At 40.9% G+C, this 26863-nt stretch overlaps 1 protein-coding gene across 4 annotated transcripts in view; it reads right to left on the reverse strand.

Annotated features, from left to right (window-relative positions):
- Positions 1-689: 689 nt before the first annotated feature.
- The window catches only part of SS18 (SS18 subunit of BAF chromatin remodeling complex), a 43489-nt gene continuing 17315 nt past the window's right edge, over positions 690-26863 (reverse strand). The window contains exons 5-11 of one of the 4 annotated variants that reach the window (XM_053247027.1): positions 20727-20948; positions 19500-19667; positions 18589-18693; positions 16129-16221; positions 15310-15426; positions 7833-7966; positions 690-2349 (exon numbers count right to left, since the gene is read on the reverse strand). In XM_053247027.1, coding sequence (XP_053103002.1) covers positions 2323-2349; positions 7833-7966; positions 15310-15426; positions 16129-16221; positions 18589-18693; positions 19500-19667; positions 20727-20948 — 866 coding nt within the window. In that variant the 3' untranslated portion in view covers positions 690-2322. The remainder of the gene's footprint in view (positions 2350-7832; positions 7967-15309; positions 15427-16128; positions 16222-18588; positions 18694-19499; positions 19668-20726; positions 20949-26863) is intronic. The other 3 variants (XM_053247029.1, XM_053247028.1, XM_053247030.1) reach the window with 3 other exon arrangements.

Consider the following 26863-nt stretch of genomic DNA (forward strand, 5'->3'; position numbering starts at 1 on the left):
TCAGACAATATATCATAACTTTGCTATTTTGTAGTATTCTCAGTATTTTACTTTGTCTAGGTTTTAGAATACATTAAAGAAAATGCCAATGATCAAAGGAAGCTATCTCTTAAGTTGTTGTTTTAACACAATACCAGAGGAATAAGGTAATGTTTGTCACCACCAATTAAAACTTTTACAAAATAGGACCGTTATAAAACAATTAAACCTTGAAGATGCATTATTCCCTAGGAGAGAAACCCTGGAGGAAATTCTGCTTATTAAAACTGCAATTTTAGTTTCCATTAAAAATGAGAATAAGACAACACAAGATCGGTTGGAAAGACAAATTATTTCTTAATGTCAGTTGAGCTTATTTTAAATGAGATAACATATCTATAGCAGGTTGGGTTCAGTAAATTTTTGTCTCAACTCATTTATCTAATTCAGTCATCTTGATTATAGCCTCATGGACCATCATTTTCAGAGAGAATCGTGTAACTAACAGCCTACACACAACAACATGCTGATTACTGAACAGTTAATTCTAATTAACTTGGCTATGGCAAGAGAATTTTGATAAAGTTCTAGAATACAAATACAATTTGGTTATCCTGGACCAACTACTATAAAATAAAAAACTGCAACAAAGTCTCCAAATGAAATGCCAGAATGATAGAGATCTAATTTAAAAAGAGCAGATGAGGAAATTAAAATCACAAATAATTTATTCTTCTGTAAGTGTTGGAGTACAGTTTTAAATAGCAATGAAGTACACAGTGGTTGAAAGTTGGCACAAAACCTAGAAGCATTTAATTCATACCAATGTTCCTTGCATATTCAGTTCAAAACTTGATTTTAATCTGCAACCATCATAAAAAAAGAAGTTTGTTCTCCATTTAAAATTATGGAGGACTGCTTCTTTTCATTATTATTATTTAGATACAGCTTATTATAAATGCCATTTCCCTGTTGAAATATATCAACATATAATAAACATATTTAACTCCTGGACTGAATTTAGTTATATTCTTTTAAATGTCTGCCAAGATTATTGGAATGCATGTGTTCTTGTGCCGCACAGTATTTTAGAAGTGCACCTGAAACAACAGCAGGAGACAGTCTCAAACAGTGTGTGCTCTCTATGGCTATGCTGTTCATCCAGGTGGTGGCTACCTCACATGCAACATTGTAAGCATTACTGCAATTCACAATAGAGTTTGGCATTTTTAAAAAAACCCTCACTAAAACTTGCTCTTGGTCTCATATTAACCAGTACAGACATGGACATAAACAACAAATGCCTCCTTTTGTTAAGGATATTAACTATCAGTTGAGAAAGTTTAGATACGAGTTTTACAAAAGCTTCTATGCTATTTCTGTTACATACAAATTATCCTACTAAAAGTTAAATACATTTATGAAATAAAATACATGTCAACCTATCTATATTTGTTTTTAAATACTTTGTATATTCAAGCCAGGTTAAATGAACACTTTTCAAATTTCTTGTTACTGTAATCGGGAAAAAACATTACAGCTTGATTTATGCGAAACGATTACAAGACAAATCCAATCCAAACATTTTCCTGTTACAAAGAGAGAAAACCAGTCAGTGCTAGAAACCATTTTTACAAAATAGCTTCACGCAAAATATTTCAAAATTAATTCTTTATACTAATGTGTCATTGTCCATGATCATCTCATTATTTAAATAACTAGGATTTAGAAGTTTGCATCTAGGAGCTGTCAGGGATATATGCTGGGCACCTCTGCTTCTTGTACAACATTTTGAAACCATTGGTTAATCAAGAATTCTTCATATTCCAATCTATATTTCCCATCTAGATAGGTTTCTGACCTTGCCCAGTGCGTAGTGTACTGCCTTGCATATTCCATATGAAAAACATAATATACAAAATATTGCTGCTGTAAAAATTTTCCCCTTCCCCTTACAAAAGAATCTGTGGAAAAATATTAAATTCCCCTAACCTTCATAAACATACAGTGCTGTTCACACATTTCAGTCTGTAACAGTTTGTTTGATGTACAGTTCTAAGCTCATTGCAAAATTGTCTGAAAGCGAATTTTCTGTCCAATATTGCCATCTACAGTACAGATGTGAAATTTTTGAAAGAGACAATCACTTTTGTTTACAACTAGTCCAGACAGGCAATATACTGTAAAACAGCCATTTATCAACAATATGGGGTGGTTGTTTTTTGTTTTGTATATCCAAAACTAGATGGAATGGAAGAATCTCATCAAAAAGAGATGTCCACAGTGCTGAGGAGACAATACGGCTGCTAACAGGTACTTTTTATTGTTCTGGAAATATGTTTTTCATTGCTGGTAGTTTCCATACTGCCCCTAAAAAGAAATTGAGAGTGTAAACAGGATTTTCTTAGAACAAAGCAATGAACAGGGCAGAAATCTGCATGTCAGAGGTCTTGTACACATCACTGAACATCCATTTCTTCAAAAGTGCATATAATAGGTTACTTCCAGGATTTCAACTGTAAACTTAGTTGGCTAAAATCTGAAATTTGTCTACTGCCTTTCCTAAAACTGTTACTGACAATGATTAAAAGGAGAGAATGATTTGGAACAATTGCTAGGAGCTGAAAGTACCATCTCTTCTTGTGGAATCACTAAATTGAAGGTATGCATTAATCATTATTAGCCATAAGAGACAATTCATAGTGAGTGCAAAAAGTTAAAACCAGAAAAACAATTTTTCAACACAGGAGAACTCCATTATCCAAGGGGGTTCCATTCAGTGTGTGTGTGTGTGTAGTGAAACCATGGATAATGGGGCATTAAAGCAAGGGGAATGCAGGGTTAGGTTCCTGAGGCAGTGGGGTAAGAGAGTGAAAAGGGAGCAAAAGGGCTGGTGAAAACAAGACAAAGTTGTTCTAGTTAGAACTAATCAGCCTACTTTCCTTTCACTGTCTCTACAACTGGACCAAATTTGGTTCAAATCGAGGTCCACAAGTTAGATCACTTGCACCTCAAATGTCCATGCGTCTGCCATCTTGGATTGGGGTGGATAACATCAAACACTACACCACTGGGGTATCCCTATGTGTCCATACAGCTGTAACAAATTTGGTTCAAATTGGTTAGACTGTCCGAGTTAGCACACTTGCACCTCAAAGTTTACACGTCCAGCATCTTGAATTGGTGTGGATGACATCACAAACTATGCCATTGATGTGTCCCTGTGTGTCACTCACTGCAACTGTACCTAATTTGGTATAAATTGGTTAGACAGTCCACAAATTAGCCCACTTGTGCCTGGGATGTTCATGTGGCCACCATCTTGAATTGGAGTGGACGACACCACCACACACCACACAGTTTGGGCATCCCTATGTGTCCCTATAGCTGTAGCAAATTTGGTTCAAATTGGTAGGTGGTTCACAAGTTAGCCCACTTGCACCTCAAACGTTTACGTGGCTGCCATCTTGGATTCAGGTGGATGACATCATCACAAACGATACCACTGAGGTCCCTATGTGTCTCTACAACTGCGCCTGATTTGATTCATATTGGTCCAGGTGTTGCAAAGTTGACACATACACACACACAATGCCGGGTGATCTCATATGCCTACTGGAAAATAGGAAAATACTGGAATATACATCGGAAAATATGCCTACTGAAAAATTGACCGAAAGTGGGGGAAATTGGGGGGGGAGTGCCCTACCATGCTCTGTGTGCCCTCAGCTTTCCAGCAATGCCCCCCCCCCAAGTGTTTTGTTTTATTTACAGAAAAGAGCCACAAAATGGCTCCTGTCCCTCAAAATAGTGGGAAGAAATTACCTCTGAGGTCATTTCCACTCATCCCTAACCTGCAGATATGTGAATCTTAACCTAATTAAATACCCAATTTTTTCATGTATACCAAGGTCAGGTGGCAGTTACCTGACCGCAGATACGCGAAACCATGTATGCTGGGTCCGCAATTAATGAGATTCTCCTGTACAGACAAAACTTAGAAGCCTAAAGTTTATAGTATATGTGCTGCCAAAGCGAGCACATAAAGTTTATAAAATAATATATGTTAAGAGATAAATATACGAAGTTAACTTTCTACATGCATTATACCATGTGCAAGTAAACTATTCACAGTCCAGGCCACAATGCTTCTTAAATACATTGAAATATACAGATAATTTGGCCTATGCAGATCTCACTGGAATATCCAAACATAAAAATGCACATGGCCCACCTGTCTAGTTGGAATACAGCTATGATGCTGAACAACCCTAGTTTTGGTGTTGTTTTTAAGGCCACCTGACAAATAGAGTATACTTAGAGGGATGAGAAGCAGAATAGTAGTGTCCTCCAGTATGCATCTGCTGATCGTTAAAGACAATTTAGGAGCCAGACAACTTACACTTGACAAACTTACCAGACCTAGCGTTGGACATTATGTAGGGGGAGTGTAAATGGGTTTTTCCTTTATCTGCTTTACAAGTAACATACTTAGAACAGAAACAGGGCTGCCTGGGACAAAAAGATTTTATTAAATAGCTACCACTGAATATGCTAGTGTAGGCACCACAGCTCCCTGGCACCTGGGATCCATCAAGTCCTGTTTTAACGTATGTGCATATCAGCCGATTGAGAGGGAAACAATACATATTGAGACTTAATATTCAAAAGCATTTCCCATAACTTTCCAATTCTAATAACACAATGTGACAGATTTAGTCTTAGTTGGAGGCTTTCTAACCACAAAGAACCAAGGAAATAAACTATAGTGATGTGAAGGGAAATTGTGGCCAATCGGGAAAACTGTGTAGGGCTGCTTGTGCAACCGAAGGTTCTCAACAGCCTTGTGGCTGCTTATAAGAGCACAGCAGTCTGATGGAGTGATCTAGTGAAAGTAGACTGCACATCATATTGGCCCTTGATTTTTTAAATACCACTTGCCCTGAACCCTCTACAAAAGGGTAGGATAAAAACATACAAAAGCAAATCCCAAAGAATGGGGCCCTTTGTAAAGGAATCTGGTAGAAAGCTTATAAGCAGAAAATTAATCTGTTCCTTTGTTTCTGTGCTTCTATCTAAATATTTTGCTATTCATGTCATATTTGTATATGATATTTGTGAAAGTACTGCTAAAAGAAGTGGGGTAAAATATGTTAATATCCAAGGCATAGATATAGGTTTCTTCAATACACACAAAAACTTGTTCCCTCCTGAATGCATATTATTAGCAACAAAATTAGTCCTGTGGGAAATTATTCTATTCTTCAGTGTCATAATAATTAGTGAATATTACCAGTAGATAGCCTACAACACACATATATTATAAACAAATTTAGGTAGATAATTACCTATGTATTAATTTCCAGCTTCCCTATGGCCAAACAAAAAAACCTTTCTTTTAGAGGATAGCAAAAATACTAAACACAATACTAACCAGTTTGAAGCCATCAACCTCATTACAGGCATCTGTTTATACCAGGGATTCTCAACACTGAGTCCCCAGATGTTATTGGACTTCAACTCCCATAATCCCCAGCATCAGTGGCCTTTGGTTGGGGATTATGGGAGTTGAAGTCCAATAACATCTGGGGACCCAACGTTGAGAATCCCTGGTTTATACTTGTTGGGGAGGAGTGAACAAGAGCCCGGAATGAACTGGACTGGCTGAAAAGGTTCTCACCACTTCCTCCTGGCATCTCCTCCAGGGCAAATGGCAACAACAGAAGACTGCTCAGCTGCCTATACTGCCACTGTATTGTGCTGAGAATAGGTGTTCAACTTGAGCTTATGCACACACAAACACACAAGAGTATAAATCTTAATTGGGAGAATAACTATTCATGTGTCCTTAAAGGGAGCCCACCCTACACTTTGGGAAGTATGGATTCAAGAGCATGTTCTTAGGCAACTTTAGGAAATCCAGTTGGAAGACAGGAAGGGAAGCAAAATGTTAAATTAAACAGTTAAATGCTTATAAAGGTAAAGTATGCCACCATGTCAGTTTTGACTCCTGGTGACCACAGAGCCCTGTGGTTGTCTTTGGTAGAATATAGGAGGGCTTTACCATTGCTTCCTCCCGCACATTATGAGATGATGCCTTTCAGCATCTTCCTATATTGCTGCTACCCAATATAGGTGTGTTCCCATAGTCTGGGAAACATACCAGCGGGGATTCGAACCAGCAACCTCTGGCTTGATAATCAAGTCATTTCCCCACTGCACCATTAGGTGGCTGTTTATGTTCCTGTATAAAATGAATATACTGCAAACTGGTTTGACTAACCTTTAGTACACATTGTATCTAACCTTAAGAGCAGGGCAGTTAACATTGGAAATATGCAAGGGAAAACAGAAGGGATTCATTCTCCATGGAGCAAGTGCAGTTACTTTTTAACTAGTTGCTACTTCAGTTGAAGTCCATATTCAATTTCAGAGTGGAAAAGGATATACAGAGCTACAATTGTGTGTGTTATAATGCAGTTAACACCAAACATGGAAGTAGGGATAAAGAGTATGGGTGTCCACATACTGTTTTTGGCAGTTCCATTTGGATTTGAACTGCCAGTCCGTGAACTGGTTCAGTTGAACTGTCTAGTGGCCTGGCCTGTTCAAACAAACTGGTTCGAGCTGCTATGATCGTAAAGGGGAAACTGGTGAGGATTCCTCTTTACAAGCAAAGGGGAATCCTGCCTTTAGAACGTTTCTAAGGGTGGCTGGGGGCGGTGGTGAGAGGGCAACTTACCTCCACTGGCTCCCTCAAACCCCGATGCTCCCCCAGCACCACGGCCCATGCTGGAGGGAACACCAGACTTTGGAGGAGCCGCTGGCGGTGCTGGTAAGGTGCCCTTTCGCCATGCTCCCTGCTGCCCTTAGAAACCTTTTAAAGGCAGGATTCACTTTTGCTTGTAAAGGGGAATCCGGTGAGGATTCCCCTTTATAAGCATCACCCCTCAAACCGGATCAAACCAGTCCGTAACGGACTGGTCCCAGTGATTCAAATCAGGCCAAACTCTGACCAGCTGCCTTTTTTTTTTTTTTTAAACGCTGGTTTGTTTTGAGTTTAAACCATCTGAACCAGCCTGGTTTGAATCAAGCCTAGTTCTGCACATTTCTAATAGAGTGCTCCCTAACAGTCTATCCACTAAAATTGGATGGAGTCTCTTCCACACGTTCAGATGAGGATGGTATTTCTGTTAAAAGAGGGCTTGCGATAATTTGCCAGCCCAGATATTTCACTTTGCATGTTTATATGCATCCTCTTTCTTTTCTGTTTTTAATGTTAGCTATATAAAAGGTAGTGTATGCATATGCATTACCACTGTAGTGCTGCATTTCCTTAGGCACACAGTATTGGCTTCACAATCTTACATGATCTGAGGGACCATTTTGCCCTATATCAGCTTGTGAGAAAGAGTAGGCAGGAAATTTGGCCCTGCTCCATATGCCCTCTTTACATCAGATCAGCAACAGTTGGAACACAGCCTTTAGGCCCTAGGCAGTGGAATGCTATAAAATGAAGAGAAGGCTCTGCAGTTCACTGAGCTTCCCAAAAGGCCATCCTGAGGGTCAAGCAAAAGTGTGAGTTGCAGCACAGGTAACTGCAGGGAGTGGAGGGTTGTGTCTCCATCTGCTGTCTGCATCTCTCTCCTCCAGCCACTGCAGCCCCCACTGTTGCTGAGGCTCTCTTAACCCTGAGAAATGGCTTTTCAGGAGGCTCAAGAATGGATGCAGGAGGAAGAAGAGGTGGCGATGATGGTGAAAATTGTTTGCACTCTTTCTTGTGCTAGCACCACTCTGGATGCCAGCCCCTAAAAGTACAAAACCAAACCAAAATACAAATATAAAAATTTTACCTGGTCATATCCATAAGGCCTCTGTTGTGGTGGCTGTGGGGGCCCAGGCTGTGTAGGCCTATATCCTCCATACTGCTGGCCTTGCCCTTGGGGATAGTTAGAATACTGAGGACCTGGAGCACTTTGTGAAGGACCTGAAATATTTTATAGATCAGTTGTGAACAGGGAGTAATTTGAATGTTAAAGCAACAAAGCCAGAAAACAGGCATCACCATTTTTTGTGTATCTTTTTCTTCCCCTGAAGCAGACTGCAGCTGTTCATGTAGTAGCATAACTATGGAGTTATAAGAATAATCTTTGCTCTCAAGATTTGTACAATATATGTTTAACCACCTCTTTCATTTCCCAGTGACCCTCTTTTTTATATACAAACATAACTACCTTTTGAAGCAGAGCTTATAGTTTTGACTTAGTAAGACCAAAATATAATGATAAAATCTTTGCGTTCTGGGTGTTTAGTAAACATCCCCTGCTGGCTTTGGTTTCTGGGAGACAGTGAATGAGTCTCTTGTATGAGCCTTTCAAGGAAATACTTACAAGATGGAAGTGAGGAAATTCATTTTTAAGCCTTAGATGACTAATTCTGGACACTGCACTTTCAGAAGAGGGCAACAAAGATGGTCAGAGATTTGCAAAACAAGTGATATGAGGAAAAGCTGAAAAACTGGGTATGTTTGGCATGGAGAAGACATGACTTCAGATACTGAAGGGCTGACAGAAGAGGGCAGAACAAGGTTTAGTGGGCTTAACTTATAGGAAGACTTTGGCTAAATATTAGAAGAGACTTCTTAGCTATAATAGTTCAACAATGGAGTGGAGTGGGCTCTCCCTTGTTAGAGGTCTTCAAGAAGGGACTGAACAGTGATCTGCTGGGGATCCTCTGGCTCTGGATTTCCTGCATCAAGCAGGGGATTGGACCAGATGGCCTACAGGGTCCCCTAGGCCTCTGATTCTGTCGCGGGTTTAAAAATATATATCAGCCAGGCTTCCTGACACCTTTTGGTGGCATGTTCTTTCTTTCTATGATTAAGAAAAAGAACTAGCATACTTTTGCACCAGTAACAAAAACACGTTACGAGTGTCGTTTTCAAAGTCAGCCTCAGCAGCCTGGCCACCAGGAGCAAAAAGTAAATTAGAAAGGCCCACCAGGCAAGTATTGGGGAAGGCGGGTTGGGTGGCCAGTGCTTCAGTCCGTATTCAAAGCAACCTCTTCGAAATGGGTTGAATTGAATACCAACCATCAAAACCACCAATTCAAATCAGGCCCAACTGTGGAACATCAAAACTAGGGGCTGCTTCACATACTCCTAAAGAGATGGAGAGCACTAATTTTGCTATCCTCTCTCAAACCTAATATGAGCAGGAAAAATGTCTTAAGTAAAATTTGCATTTGTCAAAAACAGTTTCACCTAGAAGTATCTGCAAATGAACAGCTTTTTCAGCTGAAATTCTGGCCTTGGTTTCTTGTCTAGGTTGGTATCCATCAGCTAGAATGGTCTTTTGATTTACAACTCAAATCACATTTCAAAAGAAACTCAACTACAGAACTCATCTTGCCATAACAAAAGAAATATGAAGCATTTACCAGATATGAAGTATAGCTTAATCACTACCGGTATGTCCCACTTGCCTTGCAGAGGATAGCACTTTAGTGGCGAACCATTTTAACAAGTTACAGCAAAGATCCAAAGAGGTGCAACCAAAGAACTGGGGATGCTTGCTGGGATTTTTTTTTTATTTTTTAAACTTTTCTTCTTTGTACAGTAGACCCCCAGTGCGTTACCACAAACTGCTTTTGGAAGTTACCTCTGTCTGGATGGATTGCCGTGTGGCATGGGATGCTGCCTGCATGTTTGAACAGATAAGTCCTCCTTGGGTGCATAGAACTTTTGTGGCTCTTTGGAGCATGACTCATGCTTACAGGTGATTCTGGTGGTGATTCTCTTTATTTAGCAGGGGGAGAGTAACTGGCCCTATCCACCCCCAGCACAGTACTTCCAGTGACTGTTGCTGGTGTGTGTCTTATGTTTCTTTTTAGAATGTGAGCCCTCTGGGGACAGGGAGCCATCTTATTTGTTATTTCTCTTTGTAAACCGCCCTGAGCCATTTTTGGAAAGGCAGTATAGAAATCGAATTACTACTACTACTACTACTACTGTAGTGGAAACATCTTTTGGCTCTACACTGGTATTTGAAGTTCAGTCCAAGGTGCTATTTTCCTTTTTGCAGCAGAATGCTAAGACCCTTGAAGCTTATTTTTTTAGCTTTGTTACTGCTGGGGCAATCAACCTAATGTTTATTAGTTAATACTGATTAATATTAATGAATATTGCAAATGAACTGTTCACAAAAGTTTCATTTCAATGGCTTTAAATACTTGCTAATATTTGGAACACAGATTGCGGAGTCTGCATCTTCACCAGTTCTAAAATGTGTCTGTTGATGCTCTTTGAATGTTGCCCATTCAAGAGTTTAGAGCACGTTGGGTAGTGATCTCTCTATGATATTATGGAATACTTTAATACCACAGTTAGGATAACTAGCATAGCAGCAATACTAGGTAGGGAATTTTTATCTGATAATAAGCATTTGAGACCACAAGAGTGTTTTTAGCAGCTGAATACAAGACAGATTTAAGAAAGAAACCAAAAATATTTTAAAGGCTTAAGAACCTGATGCTATGCTCAAGTGACAAGTGACATCTGAGGAAAAAATTTCTTCAGTCTGTTTTTCTACACCAGACCATTACTGAATACCATTAATGGTATTCAAAATACCATTTTGGAAGACAGACATCAGCAAATTAGTCAGTTCTGGAGGCTAGGTGCATAAAGCACTATCTAGGCAGCAAAATCTACCTCTCCACTTCTCATCCTGCCTAGTTAATGACTAAAATTCTGAAATGTGCTCAGGAAACGTCCCTGTTTCTGGCCAGACAAAATTAGAATTAGTACAAGTTACTCTATACTGGTCTTTCCTGTTTGGCTTTTCATAAGACATACTTCATGTTGTTCCTATATACAAGACATCAACTGGTCCATGATGCAGTGGATGGATGATCTCACTTCCCCTAATTAAAGGGCTAGATGAAGATACTGTCTGCTGCTTTTGTTTTCTGACTGTAAACATGTACTTGAGGGAGGGGCTACTGCCTCCCATGTCCTTTGATGCAGCTTTGGAAATATACTAACTCTTTGAACCCTGTACCTAATGGAAATATGAACTCTACTCTTACCACCACCGAACTGAGTTTGACACTGATCCCCTAGACTGTCTGAACTGAACCTTCTGGGTCTACCCACACATTTAAGTCTAGGGATGTGAACAAAACAGATTTTTGTGTTCCATTTAGAGTTTGAAATGAAACGTAAAATGGCAGAAAAATTTCATTGAAACAGCAGTGGAGTCAGCTGTTCTGATGAAACTACTCGAAATGTTTCAAGTGTTTTGGCTATAGGGAACAATGGAGAAATGTGCAACACCCAATTGCTCCCCATGGGTAGCTCCTATGGACACCAAACTGGGTTGGGTGGTAAGGCATGAAGGGTGCTATCTATCACCGAACCCACAAAAGGTATGGGCAAGTGGGTGATGTTTAACGAATTTTTAACCTTTTCCCAAAACGCCCATAGGATTTTGGTGTCCGTGGGAGCTAACCCATGGGCAACAATGGAGTGTTTTGAGCTTCCCCATTGTTCCCTATGGCCAAAACAAGTTGCACTCACTGAAGCTCTTCTCATGATCAGTGAGAAGAGTTTCTGTTGGGGAGAGTGGGCTTAGCCTGCTCTCCCACAGACAAGCAGCTGCTCACAGCTGGGCGGCCGGATCAGCTGCCGGCTCCATCACGGAGCTGATGGGGGCTGCGGGGATTGAGGGTCACATGGTCCCCGGAAGTTCCAGGATGCCCCGCACAAGTGTGCGGGGCATCCTAGAGAGACCCCCAAGCCTGGGAGGCTGCTTGCAGCCTCCTGGTCAGGGACTACTCATGTGTCGCTGCATGCCACGGTGACACATGAGCAAAAAAGTGAGGTTAACAGAGCGCTTGTTCCGTTAACCTCATTTAAGGGAAGGGGGAATTAGGTAGGCTAGCCGCCTTGGGAGCACTGGGCTCACCTGCAAGCCCGGTGGTTCCCACAATCCCTGGAAAACAGGCTGAGCTCCCTTAGCCAGCTTTCCAGGGATCATGGGAATAGCATCACAGAGTGCACTGCACACAAGTTTTGCATTGCCATTTACAATGTATCTTGCAACCCTGCCTTGAAAAACACACTGCAGAAGCACACAGTAAAAAATAATCTATCCCTCCCAACACACATTTCAAACATAGTCCAAAAATGGCCACAAAAGAATCAATGAGCCAGAGTCCACTGCCAGCCACAGTGCCTGTGCTGCAGTAACATCCCTGGCACAAGATGTTTTCTCACACAGAATTATGACCCCTTACAATACTTCATAGCACTGCAATAGCTATCACAGCAGGACCCTTACTTAGCAGCAACCACAGCCATAAGCCTTTAGCCACATTTTAACATAAGAACCTAAGACTAGTCCTGCTGGATCAGGCCCAAGGCCTATCTAGTCTAGTATCTTCTTTCATACAGCGGCCCACAGATGCCTCTGAGAAGCCCACTCTCTCTTGCTGTTGCTCAGCTGCAACTGATATTTAGAGGCAACTTGCCTCTGAGCAGGAGGTTGCCTATAGTTTTTTCTGATTCACTGATTTTAAGGTTTTAAATGTAATGAGGTTTTACATGTAGCTTTTATGGAATTTTATGGGATCTAGTACAGTACTTGTACCCTCCAGAGCCTCCTCTTCATCGTCATCTTCGATTTCAAAAGAGACAGGATCTTGACACCTTGGAGTAACATGCCTTAATTCTGTTAGTACTGGGGTAATAATAATATAATAATAATAATTATTATTATTTGATTTCTACACCACCCTTCCAAAAATGGCTCAGGGCGGTTTACAAAGAGAAATAACAAATAAGATGGCTCCCTGTCCCCAAAGGGCTCACATTCTAAAAAGAAACATAAGACACACACCAGCAACAGTAACTGGAAGTACTGTGCTGGGGGTGGATAGGGCCAGTTACTCTCCCCCTGCTAAATAAAGAGAATCACCACGGTAAAAGGTGCCTCTTTGCCCAGTTAGCAGGGGTAAGAGTATTAAAAGTGGATATTGGAGGTTGACGATGACCTGTCAGTGTTGGCACCGGTGATATCAACATTGGTTTTGGAATCAGCTTCGGCATTGGTGAATAAAAAGTCCTCAACACTGACAGTGTTGGCTTCGGCATCGACGGAGGTTGCTACGATGTCAAATATTGTTGGCTTGTGCTTGATGCCGAGGGGTCTTTTGGCATGAACGATGGCTCTGGTGTCAATGGGCTGTCCGATGAAGGGGTTTTCTACGTCAGGCCTTGAGCCTTCCAGCACCCTCGGTGTCAAAGGTTTCAATACCAAAGTAATATCGACATCCTGAAGGCTCGGAGACAACATGGTCTCAGAGATCAAGGTCTTTCTCTTTTTTGACAGCTCGGACGCAGTTTCATCAATATGCTAGTCCTTTGACATCTTAGGAGACTGAGGCAATTTAAAAGCTGTGTCCAAGGATTTAGACTGAATCTGTGCAGTCCTTGGGCCAGATAGAAACTCCAAAGGGCTGGCCCGCTCCTTAGATGTTGAAGGAGTCGAGGGGCTTGATACATGGTCATAAAGTGAAGCCCTTAGTCTGAGCTTCCTGTTACATCTAGTCTGCTTCGAGAATGACATGCAGACTTTACAAGATGTGGTGTTATGCCCTTCTAGGCATAGGAGACAGAGATCGTGCGAAAGAAGCTTAGCTCTACACTTAGAGTAAGGTTTTGAAAGTTTCCCTCCGCCCTCAGTCTTTTTTTCTTTAACATTAGGTTTATCTATAAACTAAGTTAGTTGACGGTCTGGTTCGTTTGCCAAAAAAAATCAATCTGTTTTTCTTCTCTTTTCTTTAGAACTCACACACTAAGAAGAACCAAGACAAGGAGCCGCAGCAACCAAGTAACCAATCGCTATAGCGAATAGTTGAAAAGTAACCGAGGGAGTGGTGTTCCTCCCGCCTTAATTATCAACCATGTGGGGCGGGGCAGAAGCGCCACAAGGAGCTGTGGTACTCTACACAGAGAGTTCTGCGCAGGCATAGAATCCATTACTAATGGAGTTCAACGGATCACGACCCAGATTATTTCATACACACACACTCCACTGTCCACTTCTCACCACAACACTATCTCACAAAAAAGTCAAACCACAACTCAAGGAAAGTTCAAGGCAGGCACCCAAGTTCTTCCTTGTCAATCTGAGATCCAGCAAAACCAGATAGTTATTCCAGCAAAAGCACAGCATATTACACTCAGTGCTGAGAAAAGAAAACTACAAGATCAAACCTTCTTTCCTCCTGTCCTGATGTATCCTCTTCTTCAAGAGAGGCATAGTATAAGGGCTCTCTCTCTCTGCCTCCCAGTCCCTTTGAATACATTTCGAAATACCCTCCTATTGTTTTCCACTCTCCCCAGCCAATGGGAGCACAGTTGTCCATGACAACTGTGGTTTTCAATCATACATTATTTGTATGAATAAGAATATGAAAAATATTTATATACTGCTTTTCAACAAAAAGTTCCCAAAGCAGTTTACATACATAGATAGAATGATAGATAGGAATAAGTCTCCCTGTCCCCAAAGGGCTCACAATCTAAAAAGGGAAGATAAAGTATGTATGATAACAAGGCATCCAAGAAACAAGGAGACCAGAGAAACAAGGAGAAACAAGCCAATCAGAAACCAGTAACAGAAAACCAATGAGCAATGGAAAAACAGACCTCCAAAATGGCACTCGGAATGTTAAAAGGTGTTGATTGAAATGGGGGTTGTTCTGCTCCAAGCTCAAAACACCCTTTACTTAAAAAGGGTGTTCTGTTTCAAGCTCAAAAATCCTACTTGAATCAGCCCATTACAAGTCGAAAAGTTTCACCAGCAAAACGTTCTGCATATATCGTACCTAAGCGTTCTGTTGATATACATATTACTGATGAATGGTTATTTTAAGCTAAGGCAGTTCCAAATCTCTAGAGAAATAAGAGGGAAATGTAAATGTCTACATGGAGTGATGGTGAGCTATTACTATTATTGTGATTTTTAAAATTTAACAAGCTGCAAAAAGGAGGTTGGTTTAAAAATCCCTTAAGATTTCCCACATTAATGTCCATCCATCCATCTCTCTTAAACGTACCCGTCACTAATCCCATGTGTATCAGCTCTCGCGAGAGTTCGCAAGCAGCTGCTGGATAGACACAGGCGGGTGGGGGTAAAGAAACTGTTGGCCAGGAGAATAGCTGAGTGGCGGCCACTGGGCGGGGAGGGCGAGAGGAAAGCCGAGAAGAGAACTAGAGGCACACATACTCTGCACCCGGTTCAGCTAGTAGAATCTATTACTTACCATAACCTTGCTGCTGTCCAGGATAACCTTGCTGACCTGGGTACTGCTGCTGTTGGTATCCTTGCTGCTGAGGCGGTGCTTGATATGCATCTTGCTGTTGAGCATATTGTGAATTTCCTGAAACATTAGGGTAAGCAAAACCAATTAAAGGAACTTTTGCTGGTTCTATTTTTTTCCTTTTAAGATGCACAGCCAACACCACAAAAACAAAATGAAAATGCAGTCTTGATCTCAAAAAATGAACAAAACAAAGAAAACAAACCAAAACAGAAGGAATTCAGCCAAACAAACTGCAGTTAGAGCCAGATTTTGCAAGGCTAAACTGCAGCAATTTCAGCATCTCTGCCAAACGAGCATTAAGTTTACTGGAACGTGGTGCCATGACTCGAAAAGGTCATGACTATGCTAAACGAAAAAAAAGACAAAATTAAAGACAGCTACAGAGCACAGACTAGCTACACAAATCAGCAAGCTGTTTCCTAATGGCACTATATTTGTATGTATACATACACACAAAATATACAGCTGGACCAATGGATTTATGTTTAAATAAAAGGATACAATTGAAAAAGATACTAACAGTGTTTTAGTCATTTTACTGCTGTTAGAAATGACAAATTAAGGTTAAGTTTTAGATGTTTGCAAGAAACTATTTTGAATGCTTCAAGTTCCCTGCAATTCAACAGCCAGCAACTAGTAGTCTACAAGAGCTTTGCATGGGCAGGAAATAAGTTATTGTGCAAGAATTTTTGTTCCTTTGTGGAGGGGGAGAGGAAAAGGAATGTATGTGCGCATGTGTGTGTGAAGGTATATAGATACCTCCTTCGTAGTAATGTTGGGAGGAATCCTCATAAGGCCTATCGTAGCCTTGTTCAGGATACGACGGTTGCTGATAACCGTAATCACTATGACCTACATCAATTCGACAAGAGACAGGAAGAAACGTTAATGGCCTCTAAGTGAAAACCCTAAAAAGATTTCATCTTACTGAAAAATCAGTGTCAGCTGGAAATACATAAAAAAGAACCTTCAAATTGAATTAGAAGGATTTACCAATAGGATTTCCTTTCATATTGAATTAACATGTGACAGGAAGAAAAAAACACTAACTAATGAAGTAGCTTTAGCAACATCACAGCAAGGGATGGTCTTAAGCCTCTGATAATCTTTATTGGGGGGAAAGTACTTTGTCTTTTTTTAAAAAAATGAAAGCATTTAGGCCTTTCACATGTAAATAAGCTGAATTTAATTAGAATGAACAAAGAAAGAAATTATCATACTTTGTTGAACACCTGTTCTACTGATTTCTGGTTCAAAAGGATATGCTAAAAGTAGTGAGAAATACAACAAATAAAGCTCAAAGAATTTCTAAATAACTTTAATTCAATTTTATAATAAAGTATCTAGAAAAAATTAAACATCCACCCACCAAACATTATTCACAGAAAAGAAATACTTCCTTACTAATTCACCTTTACCATATTAACATAACCAGTAAATGCTATGGACACCTGCCATTAGGATCCAGTTGAGAAAGAAACATGCCACCTGATGCTTGCTCTAAGATCTCATATATTTCTCATGCTTGTAATCAGAATTCTAGTTAATTATCTCTTCTTGAGCACAGTCACTAAGAGGGTGGCTTCCTTTTGTTAAAAGAGACACTACATCTACTAAAATGCTTAAGGAAATTATGGTGATTTTCTGTTCAACTCTTTCATAAAGGGCTTAAAAGGTAAAATAAAAAGAATTTTAAAATCCCTCATTCTTTTGATCACATGCATCACAAATTTTATCCAACTGCATTATTTATAATGTATTGCTATAGTTTGTTTACTTATTAAAGAAACCAACTTGATAATTACTGATATTATCTGTAGCTCATGCTTTACAAGTCAATTTTTGGTGAACACACATTTGCCAAAGCTAATAAAACTTGGCAGATCTCTTAAATGCATCTAGCTGCAAATAAGCTTAGAAAATGTTCAGATTACCTATGTTACCTCTGCAGGTTAAGGCTATACAAATTACTACATTTTCAGTGCTGTCTTATGCATTATGTCAAGCAGCCAGTATGACACACTATGACTTCTGAGAATGAAGATGCAGGTGCAATTATTTAACATTTGTAGTTTTTGTGACTTTGTCTTACCGTACTCTTACATGTCACAAAACTGGCTCTAGGTTGATCCAGCACAAGAGGTGCTCAAGGCTGATTTCGTGATATGTGAATTAAGTAAATCATGAGCATAATAGTAACCAGTGGTGAACAGGTAGTCTTTAAGTCAATGAAACTAACTTGAACACTTTAAAAAAAAAAACCCACACAATTTGCACCAAACAATTGTTCTGCAACAAGTATATTACTACAAAAAGACAACAATCTACCCTAAACTTTACAAGTGTACTTCAACAAGTGCACAAAAAAGTGTCAAGCTGGCTCTTAACAGCAGCCATAAATTCATCAATGTCTATTTAGTTTGTCTTTAAAAAAATCTGTAAAAAATAAATTTCAAACTCATTTTTTGAACAAGAGCTATTTTACATTTCAAAAATAAGACAATCAAGTATGAAGAGGACTGAGATTTGCAATTCTAAGAGTTGATTTTGTAATGTTTTGCATTAAATTCCAAAAATGATATGATTTGCAGAATTAGAATAAATGTTTAAAGGAAGAATGTTGTTAATGTCTAGAATTCTGCAATATATTATATACTCCTAAGAGCACCAACCATAGGCTGGCACACTCTCTAAAAACAGATTTAAAAAACCAATATTTTGGAAGCATATTGATAGTTTCGTTAAGGGTTCTTGGTATCAATGCAGTCATTTTAGAACTGCGATTACCTGCTTTTTATAAGCAAAGTAGTCTTGTAAACAGACATGTTACAGACATTAACTGTTATACACAGAGAAGAGTTTGCCATATTTGTAGCCAAATGAGGGGCTTCTGATAAAGATACAAAAATCTGTATTGTGCTAGAACTGAAGCTTCAAATACTGTACTCTGAGTGAGCTATAAAATAAAGTTATCTGTTGGGTTTCAAATTATTAAAATAGCTGCCTTTAAAGGGTAATCCTATGCATGTTTACACAGACACAAGTCCCACTGGATTTAATGGGGCTTTCTTCCAAGTATGTGTGTGTAGGATTGCAGCCTCAATTAAATATAAGTAGTGTCCAATTTCAGTTACTAAAAATTGTTCATCAAATAGTGTTGTGTATCACTAATAATGGGCAGGTACGTAAAATGGGTAAGTTAACATTATGAGAGATTACCATCGGGGTAATATTGCTGGTTCATGCCTTCTGGAGGACCTTGTCCACCATGACTGTATTGGTCCCCATAATAGTCTTCCTGGCCTGAGTACTGCTGTGGTGGGCCTGAAAAACCACAACCAGTCAATATGTAAATAACTTATTTTCTTTGTTACCATTCTCACTAATTTCTCAGTTTATTATGAGAACAGCCCTCATCTATAGACTCCCCCCACCCAATGTCACTGTGCTTCAGAAAGCATACCTAATGCTTTATGACTACACATGTATGTACTACATACAGCAGCTTGACTGCATTTAATACCAAAGGTGATGTAAATAGTTTCTAAGAACATACAGACACTATTATAAACGATTTGATCTTTTTTTAAAAAAAGAGAAATAATAGGCAGTTGTGGCATCTCACCTTGTCTAAGTGTTTAAGCGGTAAAAACCATATATTCTACATAAATGTTGAATGACAGCATTCAATATACTAAACATAATTTTAAAATTAAGCCATACCTTTTTATAGAACTTTTTTTGAATAAGAAAAGCTTATAAACAGAATATATAGATTTTAAATTTCAGATCCACGCTGATCTTTTTAGGTTCAAGAATTATATTTAGGAAAACACACTAGTACAGGTTTGTAAATAGATACTCGATGGGTTGCTTGTGGCCTCTAAGAGAAAGAGTTGCCTCTAAGTGTTGAGGTACAACAGCTTTACAAAAGCTGGTTCTTTTAGGTCTCAAATAGACAACATAGATGATAGTTAGGGCATTTTGTGCACTAATAACTTTTTTGCACTTATTTGAAAAATTGATAAAAGCAACATAGAAAGTTGGTAGTTAGATGTAGGCAAGACAGTCAGTTCAAAGGGGTGTGTGTGTTTTAAATCAATGTGAAAACTTGCAACTTCTAATCTTACCTTGCTGTGGCGGCCTGTATGGAGGAATTTGCCTCTGTCCCATTATATGGTTTCCTTGGTTAACTTGGCCAATCATTCCCATTGGTGGCTGCTGTCCCTGATAATGTTGCCCACCTCCCTGAGGCATGTTGTATTGTTGAGAAGGAGGCTGCTGGTGCATCATTGGACCTACAATGAGAAAAACCAAAATAACTCTACAAATCTCTGACAAACCATCATTTAAGGACACTACATATGCAAATTTTAGAAATATTTATCTTGTTCTGTACAGCATAAGAGTTTTAAAGCAGCTCACAAAAAAGTTATCCTCGCAATAAAGTAATCTTAAAGTCTAGTATTAGGAACAGAAATAACATGGTTTCTACATGGTGCCAGGATTATTTAGGCAGTTTTCTGGCTTTGTCCTTTATCTTCATTGGTCACCATTTGGTGTCTCCAATCAGACACCACTTTCCAGGCAATAACTAATACAGAGGACCACTGAAGCAAAGGGGTGAGTTTTGCAACTGGAATTCACTCACCCTATTATGGAAGCACATTTTCCCTTCATGGAGCTGGGGATTGCTAAGTTCTGGGAGTACAGAATAACTATATTTTGATAAATCTTATTTTAAAAATTATGTTATTCCAGTACAGCATGGCCATCGGTCCAATATGAAGCTTAGCCTATGTTGTGAGACATAGCTCCATGAAACTCTGCCTCAGTGGGCAGGGCTTCACTTATTAAAAACAATAGAAGATGCTCACATTGTGCAAGGCATATCCAATGTGTGCATATTGGAGTTTTTCACCCTTCCTTGCTTCTTTATCTGCAAATCTTAGTTATCTGCAGAACTGGAGGAAGTGGGGAGAAGAGGAATACCACGTAACTGTTTTAAGCCTGTCTCTTACTCTGAAGTACTCAGGGAACTGCTGGCAGTATATAGTGTGGAATATCCTATGTATGGAGTTTCATAAGAACAGCCCTGCTGGATCAGGCCCAAGGCCTATCCAGTACAACATCCTGTTTCACACAGTGGCCCACCAGATGCTGCTGGAAGCCTACAGGCAGGAGTTCCACTGTAGAGTCAACTAAGAAATACAAAAATGCATGCTATTGTCACTAATATTTTCTGCTTTTCTAATCTGCAAGGTCTCTCTTCCTAGACATATTCCTCCCTAGCGAGGATAATGAGAAAGCTGTTCGTCTCCACTTACGACCCGCAAAAGGATGGCATCTTCACTTACCTTGATTTGGTTGCATGCTTATGTTTGGTCTGGGACCGTAGTTGCCCATAGGCTGCCCTTGGCTCATCGTCATTTGGTTCTGTCCAGGCATGCTTTGAGAAGATGGCACTGAATGGTTATAACCTCCCATGGACCCATGACTACTTGAAGGCATGTTCATGGAACTATTTGTCATGTTGAGCTGATTCGGTCCAGGTCCCTGCATGGGCATGTGGTTGGGTCCTTTGAAGAAAAATAAATTCTACATTTCAGTGTCCTGAAAACATAGTCAAAAGACTAATTATGTTTATCCAAGAAGAATTTATGTATATACTGCACTTCAAAATAAGCACAGCTTTACATCAGCATTTCCTAAATCCAACTGTAGTTTTGCATATGCTAAACATACTGTACTGCTCTACTGATGACCAAAAGATTACACTGAAAAAGCTAAATAATTGGTTTTCAAATTGTGCTCCGTGGAATCAAACAGGGTTCCCTTGGTGAATAGATAAGTACTGTAATGGTGAGCCACTGTCAGTCTTCCCACTGCAATTCCAAGTCTCACCCTATATTCTAAAGCGCATTTCAAGAGAGAGCATAGTCATGCCCAGCAGGACAAACTACATCCCATACCAACTAAGCATACTCTATACTGAATTGCAGGACCTTCTATAACACACAGCAAATAAATAGATGAGAATGGTTACTCTGAACATATGAAGTTTGAAAGTTACATCCTTACATCCTTGCTTACAAGGTGATAGTTTCATCTACAGCAGGACGTATCTACTGCTGCAAAATATTATTTGATAAGGCTCTTGCAAGTTTTTCTTTAAATAATATACCAGATACCTTTAGGCCTTTTCTCATTCCTCCCCACCCACCACCAAGAATTGCTTCAATTTAGCTAGCATCATTGCAGAGTTTTATGTTAATAATAGTTGGATACACTTTTTGTTAGGTGCCACATACAACAATTTATTATGTAAAACAGGGGTTCCCAAACTTGGGTCCCCGGATGTTGTTAGACCACAGCTCCTATCATCCCACCAGCCTGGCCATTGTGGCTGGGGTTGATCATCACTGTAGTCAAATATCTGGAGAACTTGTTGTATTACAAGATACAGTGAGGATTTCTTTAACTTTGTACAAAATCAAATATAAGACAAAAGGTACATACCTAATGGTCAGCTAAAAGTGCAGTACAAGACAGACATGTATGTCAGCCAAAGAAATGAATCTGCTATTTTCTAAAAAGTGTACTTTGCATTAATTTACTCCTCCTTCTTTAAAGACATCTGAAAGTAAACTTAAAGGCTTCAGAACTCTGCCCCCTTTATTACGATCTGGAGCATTATAATATTTTTGCCTCCTATTCAAAAGGCAGGAAAGAACTATGAAAAGTTCATTTTGTATCCCAAGAAACTCCAAATACTATACATTTGAGATCTGCATTTAAAATGAATTACATCATTTCAACCAGGAGTACTTGAACCCCTCAGAGTTCTCTGAAGCCTCATAGGAGGCACACATGGGCTACACAGAACCCTCCTGCCTTCCTGAATCACTTCCATTCTACACTGCTGGGTTCCTCTCCAGGAGGGTAGGGGAGTCATCTCAGGAAACATTTTCCCCTCCTTCTCTCCAAATGATTGGCTGGCTATGTGTCCAGGCTCAGTCCTCCCCTCCCTCAGCCTGATTGACAGGCTAGGCAGTGAGGGAAATGCTGGTTAATGTTCAGCATTGGCATGCCATGTGCCAGTCACGCAAGGGTGGGAGGACAGAGGAAGCTGCCATATATTGAGTCAGACCATTGGTCCATCTAGCTCAGTATTGTCTACAGAGACTGGCAGTGGCTTCTCCAAGGTTGCAAGCAGGAATCTTTCTTAGCCCTATCTTGGACATGCCAGGGAGGGAACCTAGATGCTCTTCCCAGAACGGCTCCATCCCCTAAGGGGAATCTCTTACAGTGCTCACACATCAAGTCTCCCATTCAAATGCAACCAGGGCAGACCCTGCTTACAAGTCATGCTTGCTACCACAAGACCAGCTCTCCTGGTCCTGGAGGGAGAGGCAGGGCCAGGTCAGAAGTATGCTGTGGAGCTCTGGCCTTGAGGCTCCAGAGGATTGGAGAAGGAAGGAAGCCAAATTTTAGAATTAGGGGTCTGCTTTTGCCCGATTCCAGGGCAGATTTACTTAGCTTGTATTTTAGAGGATGGCTGACAGAGGGACAGCAGAGGTACCTCAATGAGACCGACTGAAGTTTGTCCCAAGATGGGAGGAGCCTCAGCATCTGCCCAAGGAGAAGCCCAGGAGTCCTACTAAGGTGAACCCAGGGGACACAAGCCACCCTACCCCCACCACTCCACAAGGGGGCAGGTGGACTGAGCAGGGCAGCCCCAGATGTTTTAAGTGTGGGGAAGTAGGACACTTCAAGATGGAATGTCCCAAGGCTAAAGCCCTAATCAACATCGTTCACAACAGGAGCCTAGAGGTGGCAGTTGCCTGTAAGGGGTCGGCCCCTTGTTTTGATGTGGAGGCTATTCCACCCAAGAGGTGAGTGAGTATGTTGGTCAATGACCAACAAGTCACTGAATGGTGGGACACGGGCACCAAGATCTCAGCCATACACCCCTCACTTGTCAAGACCCAGCAGCTCGCCCAGGCCTCATGGGTGTGGGCTATCTTCACCAGAGGCCAGGCAGAAATGCCCCTGGTGAAGTTATCTATCCAGTGGGCTGACGAAAAAGGGAGTTTGCAGTGATGGGAGAGCATCCCTGTGCCATGATGACTGGAGAAGATTTAGCTGACCGTGTTTGGGAGACTCTTCATGCAGGAGTGAAGGAGCCAGTGATGGTGGAGCGAGAGAGGCTGACTCAAAGTACCAGGACCCAGCTAGCCCCACCTATTCAGACTAGAAGTGCACCTTCAGATAGCACCATTTAGGGAGAGGCCAGAACCCAGTCCGAGCACTGAGAGGCCCAGTGAGGGAGAAGTCCAGCTACAATCAGGAGATGAAGCAAGTGCTCCCATCCCAGAGCACATACGGCAGGCAAGTGACCAGGAGGGAAGCGCTATGGAGAAGAAGGCGGTCTCGGCAGAGATGCCAGGAGCAGTCAGCAGCAACAAGGCTGAGGAGTTGGAGAGAAGCATGTGCGGAAAGGCTTGATGAGAGGCAATGGAGTTTGCAGCCTCATGGTCAAAGTCAGCATGAAGATTTCTCTCATGGAATAAAAGAATCCTTAAAAGAAAGGATTGTAGGAAGCTTGAATTCTCTTCCCGAGTTTGGTGAGTTCAAGGAAAAGGGAAGTTTAGTCTAGGGAAAAGGGAAGTTTAGTCAGTCTTTGTGTTAGAATTTCTATTTAATGAGCCCCTGGTGGCGCAGTGGTAAAACTGCTGCCCTGTAACCAGAAGGTTACAAGTTCAATCCTGACCAGGGGCTCAAGGTTGACTCAACCTTCCATCCTCCCGAGGTCGGTAAAATGAGTACCCAGAATGTTGGGGGCAATATGCTAAATAATTGTAAACCACTTAGAGAGCTCCGGCTATAGAGCGGTATATAAATGTAAGTGCTATTGCTATTTCTTTGGTGTGTGTGTTTTGTATATTCCTGATACTGTTTTATTATAGTTTACCTGCAACATAATTGAAATATGATACACTGGCCTATGCCCATCCTACCTAGGGCATTGCAAACGACTCTATAAACATTTAAACATGTCTAAGACAACCTATTTTTGTAATCTATTAAGTATTCTTAACTGTATCAAAGAAAGCTAGAAAGCCTCAGATGGAAGCAGCCTGCAGTACTTGAATGCACAAGCCTGCAGTTCTCAAAACTTTGTTCACACAGCAGGAAATCTTGGATTCCCATTACATTTGAAGCTGACCGTTGAACAGAACAGTGCAAAGAACACACTCTGGTAAGGGCTTTCCTTTCAGCAAGTGCTGCTGATCATAGACCCCATGTTTAATTCATGGAGTCAGGACAATTTCTTGTCTATGGTCCTTACAAGGATGCATTTGCCAATTATCAGGTTTGAGTCTAAAGAATTATTATTGTTCTGATCTTCCCACAGCCTTTTGCACTCTAGCATCAGTTTAGACTTGCAAACACAAGTAAGTCACTACATGGAATCCCTGAATAAATTTTTATTTATTCATTTAATTTATATACCACCTAATATAAAATCTCAAGGCGGTGTGATTTTAACCATGGAGTTTTTCTTCTGCCATCTTTTGATTTTCTTTGCTTATAGTGACAAAACAATAGATCTCTTAGGGGCTGATGCTCAACTCTTTCAGTCAGTAAAAGTACTAGGTCACCGCACCTCATGTTCATATGGGGCCTAGTCAACCAACACAAGCCCTAGCTATGACATCCATCCACCCCAAAACTGAGATGCATAGAACACTATGCCAGACATGTGCATAGACACACTGGGCTCTATGAACATAAATCCAAACAGAAATTCAAAACTGTATTCCAACACATGGTTGAATCCAAGGTAGGGCTAGTACAATCCCAATACCCCACCCCCTACACTCTATCTGAAAGGGTGTCATTGGATTGAAGAGTTATTATGGAAAACATGCTGTACAAGTAGTTTCAACCAAGATGAATTTTCCACTGAGGTATGATTCCAGAGTATAATACTCACAATATGCATTCCCAAGTTGAACTCTGCATGTGTTTTTTTGCCTATTATCCAGTAGGCTTATGAGATCACCCGACATTCCATGTGTGTGTCCCCCTAACAACTTCGCAACACAATATTAACCAAATCAGGTCCAGTTGTAGAGACACATAGGGATACCTCAACTGCGTAGTTTCTGATGCCATCTACCCCGATTCAAGATGGCCGGTGCATGAACGTTTGAGGCGCAAGTGGGCTAACTTGTGAACGGTCTATAACCAGTTTGAACCAAATTAGGGATCATACCAGTATACAAACCACTGGGATCATACCAGTGTACAAATGTCTTTTTCAAAATGGCCCTATTTTTCTCTTGTGGATTCAATTCTCTCTAAGCTTGTGTCCCTTCCCCTTTTTCCCTACTGGCTCTATCCTGAGAAACAGCAGCATCAGCAGGACCCTCAAGAGCACAAGAGCAAATCAAGGATGTTCTGTTGCCTACATTGCTACTGAATTCCATATTAAATGGAATTAGAGGGCTGATTTGGGGATCCATATGGTTGACCTGGAGAGGGTCAGAATCTGAGTCAAGGATCAGTTTTCAATGCAGTAAGATATTGAGGGGCCTGATAATCTGTCTCCGTTTTGGCTTTAGTCGAATCTCCTAATTCAAACAGCACCTTGGATGTGCCCTCTCCGAAAAGGGCAGAGACTCCACGAAGGCCTAAGACTTCCTTGTAAGCATCCAGTCTCTCTCTCGTTCATAGTTAAACCAGCCAGTCTAGCAGCTTTTACAATGGCCGACTTAAATCTGTTGATAAAGCTTACTTGCAAAAGGTAGGGAAACATTTGTAGAACAAGGAGAAGCCAAGGTTTGCATGCATGCTCATTCCTTCCAGTCCGGTAACGTGAGTGCAGGGGAAGGAGTAAAGAGAACTGGCTGGTTGGGGTGGAGAATGCTTTGCTGCCAGGGGTATGTCTCCATTAGGGATGTGCATGAACCCTGGCGGCTTGAAGGTTCAATGGCGGGGCATGTGTGTGCATTTGCCTTTAAGGGTGGGGGAGGATGCACTTACCCCCTTGATGCATTTCCACCACCAGTGCATGATTTCCAAAAAGCCCGTCGGGAAGGCAGCATACCTCCCTGCTGCCCTCTTGCCCCATTTTCCAGATATACCCAGACGTACTAGACACATGAAGGTGCACATTTGACACACACAGGTGCATCTAGTACTTACGGGTATATCCGGTAAACAGGGCAACAGGTCGGCAGGGAGATATGCTGCTGCCCCAACAGGCTTTTTGGAAATCGTGTGCTGGTGGAGGAAATGTGGCGGGCATGTACGTGTGCATCCTCCCCCACCCTTAAACACATCCACAGCCAGTTCCGTGCACATCCCTAGTCTCCAACAGGCCTAAAATAGGAAAAAGTCTGTTGCCTGCTAAAGCAGCCCTTATTAAACCCAGAAAACTTTGACAACTACCAGCCACTCTTCAACTTGCCATTCTAAGGTGCTT

Source organism: Hemicordylus capensis, chromosome 4 (genome assembly GCF_027244095.1).
Source record: "Hemicordylus capensis ecotype Gifberg chromosome 4, rHemCap1.1.pri, whole genome shotgun sequence".
Taxonomy (NCBI): domain Eukaryota; kingdom Metazoa; phylum Chordata; class Lepidosauria; order Squamata; family Cordylidae; genus Hemicordylus; species Hemicordylus capensis.